Source organism: Ascidiella aspersa, chromosome 3, assembly GCF_963924565.1.
Source record: "Ascidiella aspersa chromosome 3, kaAscAspe10.2, whole genome shotgun sequence".
Lineage (NCBI taxonomy): Eukaryota > Metazoa > Chordata > Ascidiacea > Phlebobranchia > Ascidiidae > Ascidiella > Ascidiella aspersa.
Window position 1 is genome coordinate 13,376,965 of NC_139449.1, and position 21,133 is coordinate 13,398,097.

Consider the following 21,133-nt stretch of genomic DNA (forward strand, 5'->3'; position numbering starts at 1 on the left):
GACTTCACTGCTGTGATAAACAACAAACACGTATTCTTGTTGAGGGTCAATGAAAACGAAACGTTTAGCGCTGGTTTTAAATAGCAATCGTGGTTCAAAGTCCAACATTTTTCGCTACAATGATCAGCGCAATTTGTTGAAACTTTACATAAGCTGATGTAGAATGTTTATCGTTTATTAACTGGGTATTTAATTTGCTAAACTATAAACATTTGCATAACCGAATAACAATAAAGCCTATGCAATAAAGAGCATAGTTCGACCAGTGCCTATATGGACGTCAATATATAGGCACTGGTTCGACAGTGAAAAAAGCTTTAAATTGTTTTACACGCCGTTTAATTCGTCTTAAAGATGATGCGGTGTCGATTGCTTGACGCGATATATCTTGACAAGCTTTAGGGCAAACAGTGAGGACGGTATTGCGAGTATTTTTGCACAATGTGCGCAAAAATGTGAAAAAATGTGCACACATTATAAAATGGATTTAAAAATGTGCGCACATTTTGAGATAGGTAATGCGGACACAATTGTGGGCCTATGGCTCTTCTTCTAACTATTTTTCTCTTACTCTTTATCCTTTAACTCTAGGCTATTCCTCTAACTCTTCTCCGCTAACTCTACTCCTCTAACTATTGTTCTCTAACTGTTTTTCGTCTAATGTTCTCCTCTATCTCTCTTTTTCTCTAACTTCTTCCTTTAATATTACTTCTTTGGTTGAATTTTTCTTTAAACTCTTTCACCAATTCTTGCCCAACTTTGCCATCAACACTTTTTCAACTCTTCCTTCACCTCTTCCAGTAACTCTGACTCCGACTCTTTCTTTAACTCTTCTTCTGACTGCAACTCTTCTTTTGACTCTAACCATTTCTTCCTCCAACTGTGACTCAGACTCTTCACTCCCAGTCTTTCTTCGACTCTTCCTCCAAGTTTCCAACGACTATTCCTCTACCTCTTGGTTAAAGTCATTCACATTTTTGCGCACATTGTGCAAAACAACGCCACGTCCCCTGTTGAAAAGTGGTACGGTGGGGAAGATTGGATGGGAATAAATAACAAAACTAATAGTGAATAGGACAGCCGAACTCGGTTACGGTGTTAGAAACTTTCCTTTGTATAGACAAAAAAATTGAAATGATATATATATTATTTAACTTGACCATAAGGAGAAAATTATTTATAATAATTTCTCTCTTAAAGATCTATATTGAATTTCTGAAAAGCTGAAGATTATGTAAAAGCTGTTTGATAGCCTACGTGTAGTTAATTATTGTCATTCCAGAAAAAATGATTTTACACAGGACGATATATGCGATAGGGGGCGTGGAGGATTTGCAAGGAGCGCGGGGGACTCTTCGAGAAAAAATTGCTTACACGAATATCTTTTTAACTCTTTTAAACTACATTTTAGTCGTGACTTACACACATTATACATTATATTGTTCCAATCACTTAATCTATTTCTCTCAGTGTGGTGTAAGCATTCTATGAGGTCGAAAAAAAGCCAAGAAAAATCCCTCATCCACCAGGCCATTTCAATTTAAGGTTTATACCAACGCACCAACGTTATATAATGTTGTCAAGTTATGAGCTACTGTAAACGGCAATAAAGGTACTAGCATTTTCCTGTTACTAGTCAGGGGATCATTTGGAATAATTGTACTTCACCTCACTGTTTTAAATTTCCATACTACTTAAGCATGAACAAAGTAAATGATAAACCGAGCCTAAATGTCTAGGCAAATTAACTTTATTATAGCAATTTCAGTTGAATTCACAGTAACGATTGCGATTTAAAGCGATTTTTTTCATTTGCCACAGAACCAAATAAACTATCCGAATGTATACTTAAAGCTTATTTCGGTGCTATATGAAACAAAAACGTTTTGGGAAATAACACATTAGCGAAATCTGTTGTTGTACAGGAGCAGCAGCACGTTGAAACAGCATTCCATATCAATCGTTATCTAAAACAACAACAGTTATGTTATATTATTATGCCCTCGGTTTGCGTCGACAAAAATGCAACAGATTCATCTTAGCCTAATAACATATAAAATGTTGCATTTATAAATATTGGTGTCTAATTAACAATGATGTCTTTACGAAATATTTAACGTTTTTATTTCCTAATTAAAATACAGTTATTTAAATATAAATATTACGAATCAAGTGTTAAGCCCACCTTCACAATAAGCGCCATCGGCCATGACAAGTTGCAGTATTCTTGGGTAGAGATCATCAAATCTGTCGCCCAAAACCGATTTCACCTTTTCCTGGCACACCGCCAACTCTTCGTCTTCGTCTTCATGAATTGCCTGAAAAAGTTGAAAACACATACCATAAAAACATTTGCAACGAAAAATTGAATTAAGATGAGTTCGAATTATTAGCAAACGAATTATTACGCAAAATCAAAATAAAATATTAAGTAACAAAATATTATGTCCAATAGGTGAAGTTGGCCACTGTGGATTTTTTGTTTGGGGGAGGGGGCATGAAAATTTTTCGAGATGATGTCACAAAGTTGCGTCTTAGATTAAAGTCATGAAGTCAAACAACGAATATTAAAAAACTGCTGTTCACGGAGCACATTATGCAACTGAAGTTAAGTCTAATGGCTCAAAGCGCAAAAAATTGCATTTATTTGGTTTAAATTGGCCAAACTTTTTAATATTAGGGCACATAAAGGAGATTCGCATATTGCTCTATACAATTGCATTTATTAATCTGTCAAAAATTGCTATTCTAAAGTATATAATTCCATACAGCACAATATAAAAGGCGTAGTGTGCACGGCGGGTTTGGGCTGAAAAGATTTCCTTAAAACAGACAAAATCGTAGTGAAACTTGAAAAAGTTTTTTTTAGAAACCTTTATATATAAAAGTCGCCAAAAATATAGTTTGAAGGCGATGACCGGTTTCGCCACTAAAAGCGATCTAGGTCCAAGAACCATGGATTAAATGTTTGGCAAAAACATAATGTAAAAAAAAAAATATCATGGCAAAAAGTAGTTTTAGAAATTACATTCATGTTGGCAAAACTTGATAATAAACAAATCAAACAAGTTTATTTTTCCCAGTCAGTCCTTCGCGTCTCCTTGCTAACCGTTAACTGGGCGCTTCAATCCCTGGTTTAGTGAAAGTGTTTCAAAATTTTGGCCATTTCGAGTACTTGTATTTTTATAAATCCTTATAGCCTCTCCCTCTGCAATGGTCTGTGACAGACAGTTAAAATGATAACAAATACTTACTTGCACGCATTTATAAGCATTAAGAAATGCATCGAAGCCCAACTCCTTTTCTAACTGCTCTCTATTGCGCTCCAAGCGGCAAAATATACTTTCTGTGTCGGAATTATCTTTTTTGGGATGATTACAATCGTCATCTTCGAAAGAACTGCTTCCACTTCCTACTACACAACAGTGTTGGTAATTATTATTATTCATTAATGTTAAACAAAATAATTGTTGCCGTTTGTCGGAAAAACTATACTTCCAGATTCTTATTTGTTAATAATATAACCATTGCCAGAATTAAAAAAAAAACGAATTGCAAAAGTGTTTCCGCTGATTTATCACGGCCAGGTGCCAAAAAACTACCTAAAATATCCCCGAAAAATATGGTGTCTAACGCGTCACAATGACGTCATCCATGTTCTAATGAGCTGCAAATATCAAAATATAGACACTATAGAAACTCGAAATTGGTCTTATGTTAAAGACTATATATGGGGAGTAACAAAAAAATCCACTGGATCAATTAGTAAACATTACAGCTAGCTCGTAATATGTTATCAGTCTATGCGATGCTTTCTGAACCGATAATAATGTGTGTACGACTGTACGTCGATGTGCAGTCACACCGTATAATCCTAAAGAGGTTTAGCTTGTTGATGATGCCTAAATTTCGTTATAACATGAACAAAGATTTAGTCCAATAGACTTTTTCGGTACACCCAGTATCTTCTATAAAAAAATATATTAATCTCGAGTGTCTATATCAGTGGTTCCCAACCTGAGGTCCACCGAGAGAAAGCATTTGGGGGTCCGTGATTGGGTTGCGGTTGTTGTATATTTTGTAAGGGGTCATTTTTCAGGGCCTTATTTTCAAGGGGGATTCAATAATTGTGTCATTATAAATAGCGTTATTTACAAGGTTAATTTTTGTAATATTATATATTACACTTTGGTTTATTCGTTTTACGGTTTATATTAAGTTGTACTTTCTCTTGACTTGTTTCTGCAAGCAAAAAAAGATATGGGCCGAAAAATTTCTTGCCTTCACCTATGACTTTACAGATGCAAAAGAACTTTTGATAGACATATACACATCCCAAAACTTTTCCTTGACTTGTTTCTGCAAGCATAAACAGATATGGGCCGAAAATGTTCTGCATTCATTTGTGACGTACCCCCTCTCCCTCAAATCACATAAAAAACAATTTATTTTCCCCCTATTAATAAAAAAAACCTACGATCAATTAAAAACAAAATGTTTGATGACCACGAAACCATAGATAAACGATGAACAAAAAAAAACATTCTCCACCCGGGAGTAAATATTTCATTAACAAAACAACATTTTTTCAAACCCCATTCAAAAAATGCACCCCCAACCCTTGGGCCAAAACCACAAAAATCTACAACGTTCTTGAACATTTTTTTACTGTTTTTATTCAACAACAACAACAATCTGACAGTACAGTAGTTGGGTAGCATAGTTATTTCAAAAGTCAATAGTATGTTAATTGATGAAAGACACACACAAACATATGTGTTTAATAACATCTGTGATCTAGCCCCTCGGAAGTTGCTTTATGACCAACGATTATGGCTTCCGTATCAATAGTACACCGAAAAGCCATCGCAGACTCGCCGAATCTGTCGATCTATGATGCAAGCAGAGCAAGCCAGAAAAACAACTGGCCTGCAGTGAGGTTCGAACTCACGACCTCCGGTCAAGCCGGGACCGTCGCACATTGTGCAAGTATTGGCGCATGGTTGTTTCTCGACTCGCTCCTCTCTGAGCCTGCATAGCTCAGTTGGTAGAGCGACGGTCCCGGCTTGACCGGAGGTCGTGAGTTCGAACCTCACTGCAGGCCAGTTGTTTTTCTGGCTTGCTCTGCTTGCATCATAGATCGACAGATTCGGCGAGTCTGCGATGGCTTTTCGGTGTATGTTAATTGAGTTTCAGGCAAAATTTAGGTAGGGGTCCGCAGAATTAATAATTTCTCTAAAGGGGTCCGTGACAACAAAAAGGTTGGGAACCACTGGTCTATATGCATTTCAAATTTTGTGATACCCATAACGAATATAGCTGACGCAAGTTAGGTTTCCGATGTGATCAAATCTTCGAACTAGAAAAGAAGTGTCAGATTTTTTACCAGAAACAAGTACAATGTGTTTTAGTCACCTGACTCCCAACTTTCCTCGTCACTGTCCGCCGATATCTTGTGCGAGGACATAAATCCTGCAGCAAATGGAGGCGAAGATGAACCTTAAAAGTGAAAAAATGGTTTAGTGGACTATCGCACTTTCCTTCAAACTTATTTTTGGGAAGAAATATTTTAGTTTAAAGTCAAATATACAGTAGCTATATAATAAATTGCAAAGCTAAAAAGGTCGATCTACTAGACCTTTTTGGCGTTGCAATTTATTATCATGCTACATTACAGATCCGTGCATAGTGTACCCAAATATAGCTATATTTCACATAAAAAAAATGCATAAAAGTATTAGGCCTATAGATAGCATGTAAATTGTAAAACAATGGTTCTTGTCAGATTGGTAAGAGAAACAAAAATCCGTTAGTCAGTTTTAGGACTGTGTAACTTGAAAGCAGTTGTAAGTCCAAACAACAAAAAGCAGAGCATCACCATCGCTGGTTTTCAGCGCGTTCTTTAACTGCTCCCTCATGTGGTCGAGCTCCTCGTCGTCAGTAGCAACCGCATCATCCAAGTGGCAACTTCCCTCCTCCTCATCAGAGACACTCCCTAAATCCTGCGGCTCCTCATCTTCATCGAAGTTGGTGTCGTTCATAGAAGACGCCACTGATATCCGGGGCACTTCTAAATCACCGGGTTTCTCTGACGTCACTGATTGAGAGGGATCATTCGTGGTTGGTTCTTCCTCCGGGATCTTTAAGAGGTCAGGGAGAGAGCAAGTCCGTAGCATCTAGTAATAACAGTTGTTACAGTTAGCATCAGGCCGCGGAGTCGGTTAAAAATACCACGAGTCCGACTACCGAGTCCGACCAAATGTGCGATTTCGTCGAGTTTCGAGTCTGGCCCTGACTCTACAGCCTGTGTTCCGCCAATTTACGTAGCTAAAATAACGTGGATATTCAGCAATCGACTTTTAGAGGTGTCGTATAATTCATTCTCTCACAATACATAGTTGGAAAATATTCCACCATATGCTATTCCACCTTTACAATTTCCAGGTGGCGGCCATACCAGTTTCAAAATGTGGTACTGTGCATGCGCATGTCGGACTCGGGACTCGGGTAGTTTTACGTGGTCTTACTCGAGCATTTCAGTTTGCATTATTTCGAGAACAACATAAACAAATACACATAAAATAGTCAATGAAACGTGCACATTGCACACACAGTGTGTTACAACTGAGATCTAGCCCTTCTGAAGCTGCTTTTTGACCAACGTGCGGCTTACGTATAAATAGTACACCGAAAGCCATTGCAGACTCAACGAATCTGTTGATCTATGATGCAAGCAGGGCAGGCTAGAAAACAACTAGCCTGCAGACCAACGATTACGATTTAACGTTTCTTACCTTTGGCGAAGGAGAGTCAAATTGACCAAGAGTAAGTTTCATCAACACCATCTCACTTGCTGTGCAATACAAGCTCTTACTCAAATTATCTTGCTTCTCAAAGTCCGCGTGCGTCTAACAAAAAAAAAATAAAACAGTAAACACCAAACCTCGTTTATCTACCCGGAGCGTTATTGCAAATACAAAATAAAAGATGATGCGTACCGATTTTACTGGCGAGGTGGAAATCATCGATTTTGGCTTGAGCCTTTTAGTGAAGAGCGGACTCTCACTAACACTGGGAGTGGGTGGCAAGGGTCGGAGAGGAGGAGTAGGCGTCCTACTGTTGAAAAAAACAAGGAGGTAAATTGCAATTCAAACGACTTTTATTGCTCAGAGCCATTTTTTTAAATATTTTTTTCAAAACTGTTTTTTAGACAAGTTTATTTTGTGTAAACTTACTTTAAAACGCTAATATTTATTTTTTTACTTCGCATAGTATTTTCTGTGTTGCATTGCACGTAGCATAGGAGTTGTCAAATAAAACAGTAAAAGTGTGTTTTCTCGGCCCTTGGTTGGCAGGAAATACAGAACGTTTTTGTTGTCTGCTTTAGACGCACGCACTTGTTAAAGAAATGTGTGAACTCAATTTTTACATTTGCGTATCGAAAGTCAGAAAAAAAAATTATATGCATATAACACACGAACCGTTGCTACCTGGCATATATATTAATTACAATAGCTCATATATGTTAATGGTTGCCGAAACGTTAAATAATAAATATAATTACCAGAAGAGCTATTTTGATTTATTCATGGATATAACAGATTGTGGAAAGGGATGAAGCGACCTCTCAATTCGTAGCGTGACCCCGCCCCAAAATTTGGAAAGTCCTGACCTAAAGCCTTATTAGATCGTTTTTTATTGGATTTAGAGGTTTAACATGCTTTACATCAGCTTTTGTTTACCCAAATTGTTATTTTTTGTGATCGTTTTTAAATCATAAAATCGCTAAACGACAAAAAATTAGCGGGACAAATAGTGCTTATTTAACGATCGCGAAAGCTGAATCCAAGTCATACTTGGGTTCATTAGCTGTCGTATTTTCCTGTTCTTCCGTTTTAATTGACTTCTCCGACCATGCTTCGCGTTTAACCACATCCGAATCATCCTTTGCGAGAAGATTCTCAAGCATTGCCACCTCTTCAATCTCCTCATCACTTGAAAACAAGTCAGGTTTATCTTCTATTTGAGAAACAATGTTTGTTTTTGCAATTTCTAGTGAATTTTCTTCTTCCAATTTTGCGTTTTCTGGGTTTCGGTCCACCACGAACGTGTTTTTTCCTCCGAACTTGGGCGCGAGCCGCATTAAGTTTTTGGAAGGAACTGGAGATTTTTGTACTTCACTTTTTTCCGGGATAGCTGCATTGCCGCTAGTAACGACATCATCTTGCAGCATAGGAGTTTCTTTAAAAAATCAACGACATATTCACCAAACCGATCAGAAATATTAAACATGTCAAACAGTCTAAATTTTAGTTAGACCAGCGGTTCCCAAACTTTTTTACATATTTTGCCTGGTGGGCCCGTTACAATTATTTTGACATTTCGCGGCCCTATAGAAATTCAAAGGTCAGTTGATGTTTCTTGTAGTACACTAGTGAAGTCACGATTCTTTCTAATAATGTAACAACTTTGTAACTAATGCGAACGATTCACTCATAGCAGGGAATACAGAATAATAGATACTTTATGAGGTATTATCGAAAATAAACATAACTAAAGACAATAATGATGACAGATAATGTTTAACATTATTAACAACATTCGACAAAGCCTTATGTTAAGACATGACTAATTCTCCTTGTGGACCCTCTGAAACTTACTGTACGGGCCCCAGTTGGTCCGCAGACCCCATTTTGGAAACCGCTAAGTTAGACGATAAAAACCGGTCTGTCTTATGGTGGTGGGTAGCCTGATCCAAAATGTTTACGAAAAAATGACGTAGCAACTCACTATGCGCAGTCGCCATAGTGATAGTTGGCTCGCTAAGTTCCATCTGGTTCAAACGACGCACAAAAGTTCCACTTGGCAGAACCCACTGCTTTTTCAAAGGAGCTGCTTGCTGGCCGTTTTTAGACATTTGTTGTTGATCAACAACCGATGTTGCTATGCCGACATTAAATAAAAATCAACTTTAGGATTATACCAACAATCACCCACACTATTTTTTAATCGACACTGTTTTAAAAAAATACCAAATGGCAAATAATCAAACATTATATTTAGTGAAAATACCCACCATCCATCTGAGAAGCAGTTTCTTGCAAAGGAAGTTGAGCAATTCTTTTCTTAATATCTTCTCCTCCGCCCCATGCCTTCCACCCAGCGGCTTTCTAAACAAAACAAAAAACAAAAATAATTGTAAAATGAATTTGACCTTCGAAAAAGTGATAGCTCTGAAGTGTGTAACTTAAATATTATTTCCGAATAAAAGAAAAATATATTTAAAAAATGTTTAAACGTGATTTTATTTTTAATAGATACCAGTGTGAGGTAAGTAAGCATGTAAAGAAAAAATAATCCTTAGCTTGGTCAATTTTTATTTGCACTTTTCATATTTGCCGAATCACTAGTTTGCTTAAGTCCACTAACCGCAAATTGGTTTGTGGGATGTAAAATGTCACGCCCAAAAAGTCACAACACTAAAAGTATAACATTGCAAAAAACAATATTAATAATGTCAATTTGGCTAAGACTCCTTATAGTGATACAACCAAGAATTCGTGCAATCGCCTATATTAAACAAATGTATAAATCCACCGGTAATGCCAAACTAACCTTTAATAAATTGGAAAACAAATATTGGATACTGTTGACACGCTATCGTACAACTGTGCACCATCGAGTGTAAAATATATAACAAGCAAGTAAAGAACCCTTACTTAATTTGTCAACAGTGCCACTTGTTTTTAGGTTAAGAAAACCAAAGGGATACAAAATTGTTTCGAATGTTATTGCTAAGGTATTAAAAAAAAACTAATTATACATGTTTCTCCGGAAAAAATTGACTTGCAACATCTTGTGCGTTCTCTTTAAGCATGTACAATTCATGGGCGATATTTTAAAACAAGATCAGCCATAGGTAAAAATATTTTCACATCCAAGAGCCACGTGTTTCTAATTTGGAATTTTTTGATAGAAGCAAGTTCCTTAGATGTTTTAAATACCTCCGCTTCTTTGAGTTTCGGTACTTCTGGCAATGGTCTTACTGTGGTACTTGCACCAGAAGCGGCATTTACAGCCTCCGGCCTGAAACACAACAAAACACGTCAACAAACAAATGCACAACAATAATTGGCAAACTGAAAAGTTTGCTTGTCTACTATGTGTGTGCTGCTTTAAACTAAACCGATTCCCTTAATAAAGTATTTTGTACATTTTAATTCCTTCAAACTTACGGTTTAGTTTTATCTTCAGGTGACGAATCAACTGAAGATTTGTCAGTTTCCGATTCGAGGTCTATGCTGAAACGCTCATTCACGCGTCGCAAAATCCTCCTACGAATGTCAGCATGACCAGCACTGGGAATGGATAATTCGCTGTCTTCTGGCTTGTCGCCGCACTCATCTTGCATGATGGGCGCACCAACCGCATGAAGTGCTTGTGTGATTCCGATAGGAGATGGGTTGTACTTGACCGGCCTCTCGTCAGGGGGAACAATTCCACGTGCTCGAGCCTGTAATACGAGTAAATTTGATAAAAAGGCTTTTCAACATCCCGTTTTTATAGACCAAAAACACATTTTGAAACACAATACATACACCGTCTATATTTGTTGGAGTCTCTGATGATTCAGCATCACAAACCGAGCTTAACATCGATACCAGCTCGGCACCTTTGTATCTTTTTAACACCTAATGGTACTCACTGACCTATACAACGCCCTTTTTTCCTGTTATTTTTGCCTTTTTTTCTTTTGTGCATGGTTTAGCGCTTTTATCTTCACTTGTATTTTTAGACTGATGATGGCATGAGGTATTGCCAAACGTTTGTAACAGCGAAATGTCGATTTTATCGAATACAATGGCTTCAGTAGTTTTATCAAAAAGATACACTTTTTAGGTTAAGTCTAACTGTACATTCTCCCGTTTGACTAGAACCTTTTCTTCCAGCTGCCTTTTCTCGTCGGCTGCTTTCGACATTTTCTTCCTCCGTTCCTCCATGTTATTTTGCAGCAGGCGAGCGCGGTCGTTAGCTTGCTGTTGAAGAGCCTCCATTTTCTTCTTCCTGTTTACGTCAACATCTGACACAGGTTCAGCCTCAACCACCTATACAAATCCAGTATGAAAGTTGGGGCGAAAACAAAATCAACAATGTGTAACGCAGGGGTTCTTAAACTGGGGTCCATGGACCCCTTGGGGTACGTGAACTAGTTCTAGGGGGTCCATGAAGGCCTAATTGAAATATTAGTATATATTTAAGAAGTTAGCCTAATCATTTTTTTAAAGAAAAACGTTTAATTAAAAATAAAACGGTTTTACACTGACTGTATTCACACATTTTCGGACCGATATCATCAGATTTATGAATCTTTTTGTATTGTAGCGTCAATTTATGACGTCATCTTTGAAAAACTTGCCTACCGTGGTCCACGCGAAGCAAACAAAAATTAGGTGTCCGCGGTGAAAAATGTTTAAGAACCCCTGATGTAACATATTGTCTCTAAAAAGTTGAACGTTTTTATCACATAATAATATGTTTCATTATATGAACATACAAATGTATGTATCAAACACTTGACCTTGTAGGGCTTGTTATCCATGTGTTTATTCTGCAGGGCGCGTCTCTCGTGGAAGTTCTGCATTCGTATCTGCTGCAATCTGTCTAGGTAACGCTGTTCTTCCGAGCCTAAAAAAAGGAAAAATAAACTGATTTCTACAATCTACACGCAATAAATGGTAGACAACACATGGTTACTTCAATTATTACCAAATAAAAATTATTCCAATATTGAGTACATTTATGAAAAGCTTAATGGGGTCACTAAGGAATCTTAATAAACAGTATGGTTTAGCGATTTCTGTTAATTTGGAGGCATAATTATTGGTTATTAATACAAAAAAAATACTTCTTTATTTTTCCTGAAAGAGATGAACGTCCAACGAGTTATGTTAAGGTTGTTTTTAATAGTGATATATATAATACATACTTTGGTAAAAGTTAATTGTAATATTCAACTAACCTTTTGACTTTGCTGAGTAAGGTTGAAGAGCAGCTGCTACTCCAGCTTTTGGTTTTCTTAACCCAACGCCGTTCTAAATAATTTTATATATTTTATATTTAGAAAGCAAGATTTTTAAATTAGTACTTCAGAAATTTAGCAAAACCCAAATTGATCGATTTGCACAATCTTTCGCAAATTTTCAAATACAGAATTCGTCGTTGATAATGTTTTTCAGGTTGCCCATATATGTTTCAGTTTATATATTCAACAAATGCAAAATGCAATTGTTGGTCTACTCTGGATAAATATCAATCAGCAGTATTCCAAGCATGTTTAAGTCTAAACTAAATTATAAATTGGTACCCGGTAACGATCAATATCTCCTTTATTCTTGTTTTGTAGCGCTTCTTGCTTCCGTTGAAGATACTCATTGACAACTTGCGCGCGATTAGAAGCATCTTCGCCGGCAGCTCTACAAATTAACATTTGTTTCTCAATATTCGAAATTCCTACCAAAAAGAAGCTCTTCTGGTTCTTATACATTTCCTCCAACGTTTCTGCTACATTTTTATTTATGTACAGCCAAAACGTTTAAGAAAATAAAGTGCTTCTTTTTAGTATACCATGCCTGGTAGCAACAGCATATCTTACCGTTCAATCTACTTAAAATTTGTCACCAGAATGCCATATAATTTGTAGAAACACAGTCACGATTTTTATAAGATATACAGGCATTTAGTATGTTGCAAATGGGGAAGAAATGGATGGAAATGCATACGATGATTTTACCTGTTGACTTGTGCGATCATGATAGCATTCTGAGCCCTTTCCCTTTCCTCCCATGCTGCTCGTACTTTATCCAGCCCAGGAGCAGCAAATTTAGCAGCTTCAGCCCTGGAGAGTACCAAAGCGCCAGTTTTAGCAAACGTTAAGCAGGGTCTTGAAATGTTTGTCACCATACGTAAAGTTTCCAGCGTAAATTTTAACTGTTTCTGTTTTTGCTTGCACATATTAGAAACGCTAGAAAAGACTGCGCAAGTTAATGATATTTTTTTAGCGCAGACATCTACCAAAAGTTTTATATCGCAGCACGAAATGAAAAAAAGATAGAGCAACGTCTAACCGTATTGACCTGTCTCCTTTGTTGAGCATGTCCAGATATTGATGGTACTTGCCGTAATCGTTGCGTTCTTGGGGAGCAGATATTGGACGATCCCTCGCCTCTTCACCTTTACTCAACTTTTTAACCTACAAAAAAAATTAAGTCTTGGTCAGGAGATATCAAGACAACACATATTATTTTTATATTACGAAATGGCCTTTCACAAATTACTTGAAATTAAAGCTTTTCAAACAGTTTTGATAAATATCATAACCAGTTATAGATTCGTCTTGCTAAAAGCGATATTTCTAGAGGCTAAAGCTGGAATTTTCTCTCTTCTTGAAGTGCTTTAGGGAATCATTCACGATATTCCAACCCATTTTTCTTATGAATAATATATCGCTGCATTTTCAGAAAAGCCACCCTTTTTAAATAAAGAAACTATATTTATGTCTTGCGATGCTAATGGTCAGCGACTTAGTGTTACATACTTTCGGCCGGATGTTGCTTACTTTTTATAGTAATGATAATAGAGATGTCACGTAATATCGGAGCTTAGGCGATACCCTTGCCAAGTGGTGGTATAGGTGCACGTCCGATACTAAGGCGGCATCGGTGCCGATCCGATTATAAATAATAAATATAGTAATTTCAGCAATGATTTGCAACGCAGCGGTTCTATTTTATAATGTAAATTTATTACGGATCCTAAGTGAACAACTGGGAGTAATTAAACCTCTTAACGCTAAATCACATTTTGACCTAATAACCTGGCAAAAGGCCTTTAAACATTTAAATGTCATCTATTTTGTTTGAGTATAGTAATGACGTTATTCGGTATAGGACTGAATCGCGATACGTATTGTCCAAAACATCGGGTATCGGTATCGGAATAAATATTAAGTATCGGGCATCCCTATGTGATAACACCAATTGCAAAAACAAATAATTTAAAAAAAAAACTTGACATAAATAACTATAATACAAAAACCTCCCACTCAAGCAACACAATGTGATACGATTAAGCGACAGACCTCTTTATCGACGAAAATATCTGCGGACCTTTTGAGATTCATGACCCTTGCCTCATCTCGATCACGTAGTTGCTGCGCTTCTCTCAGTTTTTCAGCACGGTCCTTCTGTCGTTTCTGGAGATCATCCTGGTCGGACAGCAACATTAGTTATTAACCAGAGCAACGTTAGTCAGATTCGAACTGACGTTTCGGCAGCAAATACCAGCTGACATCATCAAAGCAAATAATTAAAACGAGAATACGTTACCCGTGTTATATGCCGTAGAGATAATGGAGGAAAAATTAGCAATAAAGGTAGACTTCAGTATAATATAGGATAAGCTGCGGCGCGATTAAGGCTTTTGGGTAGGAAACGTGTCACTAAACAAAGTGGGCGTGTCCGCCTTAAAAAAATTGTAATTTGTCAAATGTCTAAATAAGAAATACAAACGTACTAAACGTTTCTTTTTCTCGGCCAAAATCTTATCCTTGCGCAGTTGTTGTTCCTCTTGCAGTTGTTGTCTCTTTTGCTACGAAAATAAAAGTGATAACTAATTTAGCGGCAGTTTTTTAAATACAACAAAGTGGATTAAGTAGATGAAAATAATATAAATATGTGTCAAAACAAAAAAACCAATGAAGACCCCAATTCACTTACTGGGACAAACAACTGTTTAAAACCAATCAGAAGAAAAACTATTGTCGTTGTACACCACGACATATCAGCAATTGTTACATATGGCAACTAAATTTGTTGCAGTAATGCCGCTTACAAAATAATATGGTAGCAGAGAGCTTACGTCTAAGACATCATTGACAACTTGTCGCGAGTTGGCCACTCTGCTTGGTCGCACGGCAGCAGCACGGGGCGGTTTCCTCACAGCTACCGACGGCCCGTAGGCTGCCGCAATTTGCTGCCTCCTCGCGTTCACAGGTGCGCCGCGAACTTCAAGATTCTTTATACGCTTTTCTGAGTAAATAATATAAAGGATTGCAGAGTGTGATAAGAACGGTAAATGAAGGAAGTATTGGGCCCCGGACGATGGTTTTATTGCATATGACAAGTTAGGTCGTTTTATCAGCAGTTACCTGCCACCGGTTGGTAGCGGCTCACAGCACTTGATGGTCGACTTGAGGGCCGTGGGTTGCGTCCACGATGCAGAACCGTGTGACTAAACTCGGATTCGTGTTGCTCAGGAGAAAGAAATCGCACAGTGAGAGGAGCGATAAATGACTTTTTTAGGATGCTGTTGACTGATGGCCGTTCCCGGGGGTTTCTTCGGAACAGCTGGGACACCAGTGAGCGAAGATCGTAGGAGTACCGCGAAGGAACAGGAGGATAAGATCCCCTACATTACAAAAGTAATTTCAAACCAGCAAATTTTTATTCGGTCAAACTACTCACTAAAATATATAAGAATTGTGGTGCTAATGGCAAATAAGATGTTTACAAAGCCTAGTCGAGAAATTTAAATAAAAAAAATGAAAGTATCCACCAGTAAGTTAATGAGGCTTAAACATCAGAGCATTCCCCCAACCAAAAAAATTTTTGTTTTCTTAATGGATTAGGCTGCAATTTGCCGACATACTTGCTCGAGAACAAGTATTTTTATGATTAATTTTTTTATGACGTCTAGTCATGACGTAACTTTGTGACGTCATACCTAAGGATTTACCGGACCCGTTCCCCAAAAACAAAAATCCTGGATCTGCCCGTGGTAAGTTTTAAGGGTTTTATAGTGTTTAGTATTTACTTTTGAAAAACGTAAAATATTATAAAACTTAGCAGAAAATAGCAGGAAGTACGGCATTTACTAGGCTATAAACAAATGTTTATTTTTAAATGCAGAAGTTGCACTATTCAAGATCATTGATTGCACATGAACCTAATTGCATACATGATTTGTTTATTTTTTATTATTAAAAGTAAATAATTAACAGGAGTTGGTAGTTACTGTTTACAAAGTCAAGCACTACTGTGCTTAAAGCAAAACTTTAACTTCATTTATAATAAAAGTGGATTAAGAGAACTTTGAATTATTAGTTTGAAATTTGAAGTAGGCTTTTTTACCCACGTATTTCTTTAAAATATTTTTAATGATGTGAAATTTTTACTAAAAAACATAACTCCTATCGTTTGAGGATTTCAAGTAGGTAAACTTGATACTGAGTTTACATTTTTTCTAGTTCCCGTGCTGTTCTATTACATGTAAATAACACTACCTGATAATTTTTAAAACAAGGTTTTTCATATTTCCAGCTTCAAAAGCATGTTTTAATGTGAGAATCTCGTACACAACACAACCAAGAGCCCAAACATCACTTTTGTTGTTGTATGGTTTATTTTCACAAATCTCTGGGCTGAGGTAGTAAGGTGTGCCTGCAGCAAATAATTGCATGAAAAATAAAAAAAAAATTAAAAATTGTTTATTCACTTGAGCGAAAAAAAAGACACATTTAGAATTAATAAAAGGTCATGTCCCCAATAATAAAGTAAATATTTTCATTATTCAATATTTAACGTTCTAAACAAACTACTTTAGAAAAAGTGTCCAAGCACTGCAAATCATTAAATATCCAAAAACTGTATTATATGTTTAAAATATAAATAACACTTTTACCGATACAGGTTCTAGCTAACTCCATTGTATTATTTAGCACTCTTGCAATTCCAAAATCACCAAGTTTGATTAAACCACCTTTGGTAAGAAATATATTCTATAAAAAAGAGTGGTGCATGAATAAAACATAAAATTTACAGAATTTACTACTTGAATATTATATCTAAAAATCTATACAAGTTACAAATATACCCAGATTTGAACTTACATTGCCCTAGAACTTCCATGTAATTTAAAAAAGAAAGCAATCAGTATAACTTCACTGATGTTAAATATAGAATAACAATAAAAAAGGAATATCTTACCGATGTTTTTATGTCTCTGTGTAAAATTTTACGATCATGGACATGTTTTAGTGCAAGACATATTTGAACAAACCAATCAAGGACCTGTCTTTCACCAAATTGTGTTCCACGCTGCTTGTTAATCAAAGCATATAGATCACCACCGTCGCAATACTCCATAACAATATATAGCTTGCCATTTTCTAAACATATTTCATTGCTGTTTTTTATGATGAAGTAGTGTATTTTATAGCTTTCTATGAGAGTAAGTTTCCATCAACATCCAGTGCACACTTACAAATTGTTCTTGTGTGATGTGACCTCTGACCAACTCATAGGTGTAATTACAGTTTTCCTGCTAAACTAAAATTTTGGGGTACCTGCTTTCAAGAAAGTATGCTTGCAAAACATTTTAAAATGTTTTTTTTTCAGAATCGAAATGTCAAACATTACCTGGAGTCCATAGGATTACTATTTTGCAAGAACAGTGCAAGTGAAATATAATACCTTCAGTTTTTACTTTTCTAAAGTTTAAAAAAATGTGTCCCAATTTCTGTTTCAAGCGAATAAAATGGGGCCAAAATTAGACATGTACATTATGTACATTAATTACAACTGGCATTATAAAAATAGATATTTTCAGAAAAAACATATTTATTCTGTGTGGTAACTTTGATAGAATTTCATGTTAGGTGCTTTACATAGGACAGATATGTCTAAACAGTTATTTAAAGGGATGGATTAAGAAGAGTGGCATTGCTAGGTTATATGCAGCAAACTTGATATTGACGTCTAGAGCAGCGGTTCCCAAACTGGGATCAATATAATCGCGAAGGGTCCACCAGGCAATTTTTTTAGAAAAGTTTGGGAACCGCTGCTCTAGAGACTGCAGGAAAGTGAAGACTAAAAAATGTGTTCCGCCAAAAGTTTGTGCATAGTACAGAAAATAAATCAATTTTTTATCATATTGTTATAATTGCGTTTGAGTAGAATGTCTAATTTTTTTAATTTTTAACAGTTCATAAATTAAATGAAACAAACATATATAATAAGTAAGATAAACTATTTTTTTATATGTATATTGAAACATGAAGATTGTTACAGCTGTATTTACCTTCAAAAGATTCAATATATTGAACAATATTTGGATGGCGCATTTTTGACAAAACTGAAACTTCTTTTCTTGCTTCATTGCGTTCTTTTGGTTTCATGGTGGCAATCCCAATTTCCTTAAAAACAAAACTAATTAAACATGAATGATTTAGTATATTGATTGGTTTATGCCAGTGCTTTTCAACCTATGGGTCGTGACCCAAAATTGGGTCGCTGTTTGATTTTGTTGGGTCGCTGACTGCTGTAATTCACATGTTTATACTAATTGAGATTGTCTCTGAGCAATATTTCTCAATTAAGAAAATTAAAAGGAAGCAATACAAATAATGTATAGTTATTAAAATTTAAAATTCTTTATCCTAATGCCTTAGTTCTTGTTCGCTTACATGAAGCTATTTTTAGTTGGCTTACAAGAAAAAACTATTGGATCGCCCAACCTTAGTCGTCATACTTACACTTAATATTTTGGGTCGCCGCGAAAGGTTGAGAAACACTGGTTTATGCTATGCAATAAGTAATTTAATAAATTTTGGGCGCTGGTCTAGAATCCTACCACAACGAAACACCTTTTGGGTTAGGGTGCGGGTTAGCGTTTGGGTAAAGGTGGGTCAAGTATTATTATTAAATAAAGAATATAATAATACTTGACCCACCCACACCCAAACGCTAACCCGCAACCTAACTCAAATTTTGTGCGTTGATTTTAGAACTGTGGTAGGATTCTAGACCAGCGCCAAATTTTGTCCTAAACTGCAATTGCCAGGCTTTAGAGTTAGATATTGTTATTTTACCCACGTGCCTTACCCATTTAGTTTTTGTTTGTGTGTGTGTGTCACAAGTAAAAAAAAATTGTGTGTTTGTGTCGAAAGTAAAGAGGGATCTGTGCGGATGCGATATGTTTTATTACAAGGTTGCCCTGATGAAGTACCTAAGTACCAAGTGACAAAATAGCATAGATTACCTTGACCACATAGTTTTCTCCATTCTCCTTGTGTTTAACAAGAATTGCTTTTCCAAAAGAACCTTCACCAATTTGTTTAAGTTTAGTAAACTTGTCCATCTTAAAAAGCAGAGGATTATTCCATGTCAGAAAAATAAAAGAACCTTTGTTTTTACACTGTTATAAAAGCAGAAAATTAGGTTATTTGACAAAAACAAAAGTAGATCCTTCATAAAATAGCGTCGCGTTACCAAAACTACCATATATGTTTTGCGATTTGCAACATTTTTACGCCGCTAGTGTTCGTAGAATAAACATAGAAATCTTTATGTTTTTACTAAATAGAACAGGGCTTGCGTAAACTTACGGCCTGGTGACTAAATTGGGATACTTTCTACTTAAATTCTAGTATATCGACTTTTCTGTACTCTTTTGGAAAACGGTAAACAGTGAATATAACAATTGCAATCCACTTAACACCGCGAAGTCATTCAACCAATGCGACGGTTGTAAAGTGTTAAGGTTGGGCGTTACGACGTTTTAAAGGTTTGGCGTCTGGCAGGCGTCATATTGTTGTATTGATTCGTTTGGGAACTGTATGATGACCTAAAGGCGCATTAACACCGCGAATGTATAAAAAACAATTAACGTCCTGTCACGTTTTAATTTGTAACATTTCGCTACAATTTTGATCTCGATACTTTCTTTTAGTTTTCGGAAACGTAGCCGACTGTCCTAATATATAACACATAAGCCAATCAGAATTAATTAGAATCTTATTCAAATCGGCAAAAATATTACCTTTTTAGGTGTATTTTTTAAAAATTGGACAAGGAAGTGCGGATTTACGCTAAAAAATGTTATGAATAACTCGGCGTATCATGGCTTTGCCCGTTTAACCGGAACAGTCCCCATAGTTAGTATCTTTTCCGTAGTCCAAATTAGTTAACAAAATGTCCAAAAATTTTGTATAACTTACACCTATATTAGCTTGTGTTGATTACGCTATCACGCTAAGGGCGAAAAAATGCGTTTATAGGCCTATTAGGTTTCAGGTGGTTAAGCGTTTAGAAGGAGACATATAGGCTAATTGGACACATAAAAGGGTTATCACTAGGGCCCGCAAAAGTCAATAAAGTTAAAAATTTTTAAGGACCTCGTATGTCCACGAATCAAAGAATAAAGTTGTTTTTAGCACGTTTGTATATTTAAAGTAGGGGTCGCCAATCTACGGCCCTCTATCCGCCGACTCTTTGACAACTAGACACGAGTCCATTATACTTTTTGACTATTTTAACTTAGTACGGGCGAAAATTTTTCGCGCTGCGCGAATGATCTTTCTACGTCCAGTTCGTTTACGTTTTGATGCTGTTTTTGGACTAGATCAGCGCTTCTTTACCGTTGGGACGTGGAAGGCTGCCAAGTGTGTCGCGGACAAACGAAAAACGTATTCAAAAATATTAGACATATATTTTTTAACATTTTTTATTGTCGCCAATGTAATAAAAACTAGCAGAAAATTTAAAAGAAATGCCGTTATACCCCCCAAAAATCGCGCTCGCTTCGCTCGCCAGGTACGCCCGGACTTCAAAACATTAACAAACACTATTACACTTTTCATTATTAGTATGGATAAAAAAAATCCGAGGCCCGCCTGATTCACAGTTGTTCTAACATTTTTCTTAGTTAACATTTTGCGCGGCCCACAGACACATTTATGAGTTTGGTTGCGGCCCGCGACTAGAAAAGGATTTAAAGTCTTGGTGCAGAAAGATATGAATTTTTCCTGGTAATGACATAACCTGGTGAAATAATGTATCTATAAATTCCAATAGTGAATGTATGTTAGGCAACCTAAAATATGACTGACAGCTTATCGAAACGAAATTGAAGACAATATGAAGTTAGACAACGATCAATATGATACTTTACTGTAAAGCAAGATGAGGGGGGCGATATGAAATAATACTGAGCCCAAGGGGGCACTAGTGTAAAAAAGGTTGGGAAACACTGCTGTAGAGTAAGTGACTTCTTGCAGTATAAAGAATTGTTTTTTTTA

At 36.4% G+C, this 21,133-nt stretch overlaps 1 protein-coding gene across 2 annotated transcripts; it reads right to left on the minus strand.

Moving 5' to 3' along the window:
- Nucleotides 1–1,714: 1,714 nt before the first annotated feature.
- On the minus strand, nt 1,715–19,306 carry LOC146160295 (serine/threonine-protein kinase Nek1-like). 2 transcript variants are annotated; one of them, XM_083383642.1, is made up of 27 exons: nt 19,096–19,306; nt 18,136–18,250; nt 17,043–17,224; nt 16,738–16,834; nt 16,340–16,496; nt 15,206–15,465; nt 14,917–15,086; nt 14,572–14,646; nt 14,138–14,263; nt 13,134–13,249; nt 12,791–12,895; nt 12,365–12,473; nt 12,020–12,092; nt 11,579–11,685; nt 10,938–11,105; nt 10,236–10,513; nt 10,005–10,086; nt 9,077–9,170; nt 8,791–8,943; nt 7,857–8,241; nt 6,999–7,116; nt 6,795–6,908; nt 5,879–6,176; nt 5,416–5,499; nt 3,255–3,412; nt 2,186–2,318; nt 1,715–1,967 (listed from the first exon to the last, which is right to left on the minus strand). In XM_083383642.1, the coding sequence occupies exons 1-27, from the start codon at nt 19,192–19,194 to the stop codon at nt 1,957–1,959; spliced, it is 3,867 nt and encodes a 1,288-aa protein (XP_083239768.1). In that variant the 5' UTR covers nt 19,195–19,306; the 3' UTR covers nt 1,715–1,956. The 2 variants fall into 2 exon arrangements, with proteins under 2 accessions (XP_083239768.1, XP_083239767.1); XM_083383641.1 differs by having other exon boundaries at nt 3,255–3,415.
- Nucleotides 19,307–21,133: the final 1,827 nt, after the last annotated feature.

Excerpts from the sequence above, each read along its gene's own strand:
- LOC146160295 (XM_083383641.1), bottom strand. The coding sequence starts at position 19,194 with ATGGACAAGTTTACTAAACTTAAACAAATTGGTGAAGGTTCTTTTGGA. Across the intron at positions 11,686-12,019 it reads TTACTCAGCAAAGTCAAAAG|GCTCGGAAGAACAGCGTTAC; the intron begins GTTAGTTGAATA and ends TCCTTTTTTTAG. Across the intron at positions 10,087-10,235 it reads CCTGAAGATAAAACTAAACC|GCCGGAGGCTGTAAATGCCG; the intron begins GTAAGTTTGAAG and ends GTTGTGTTTCAG.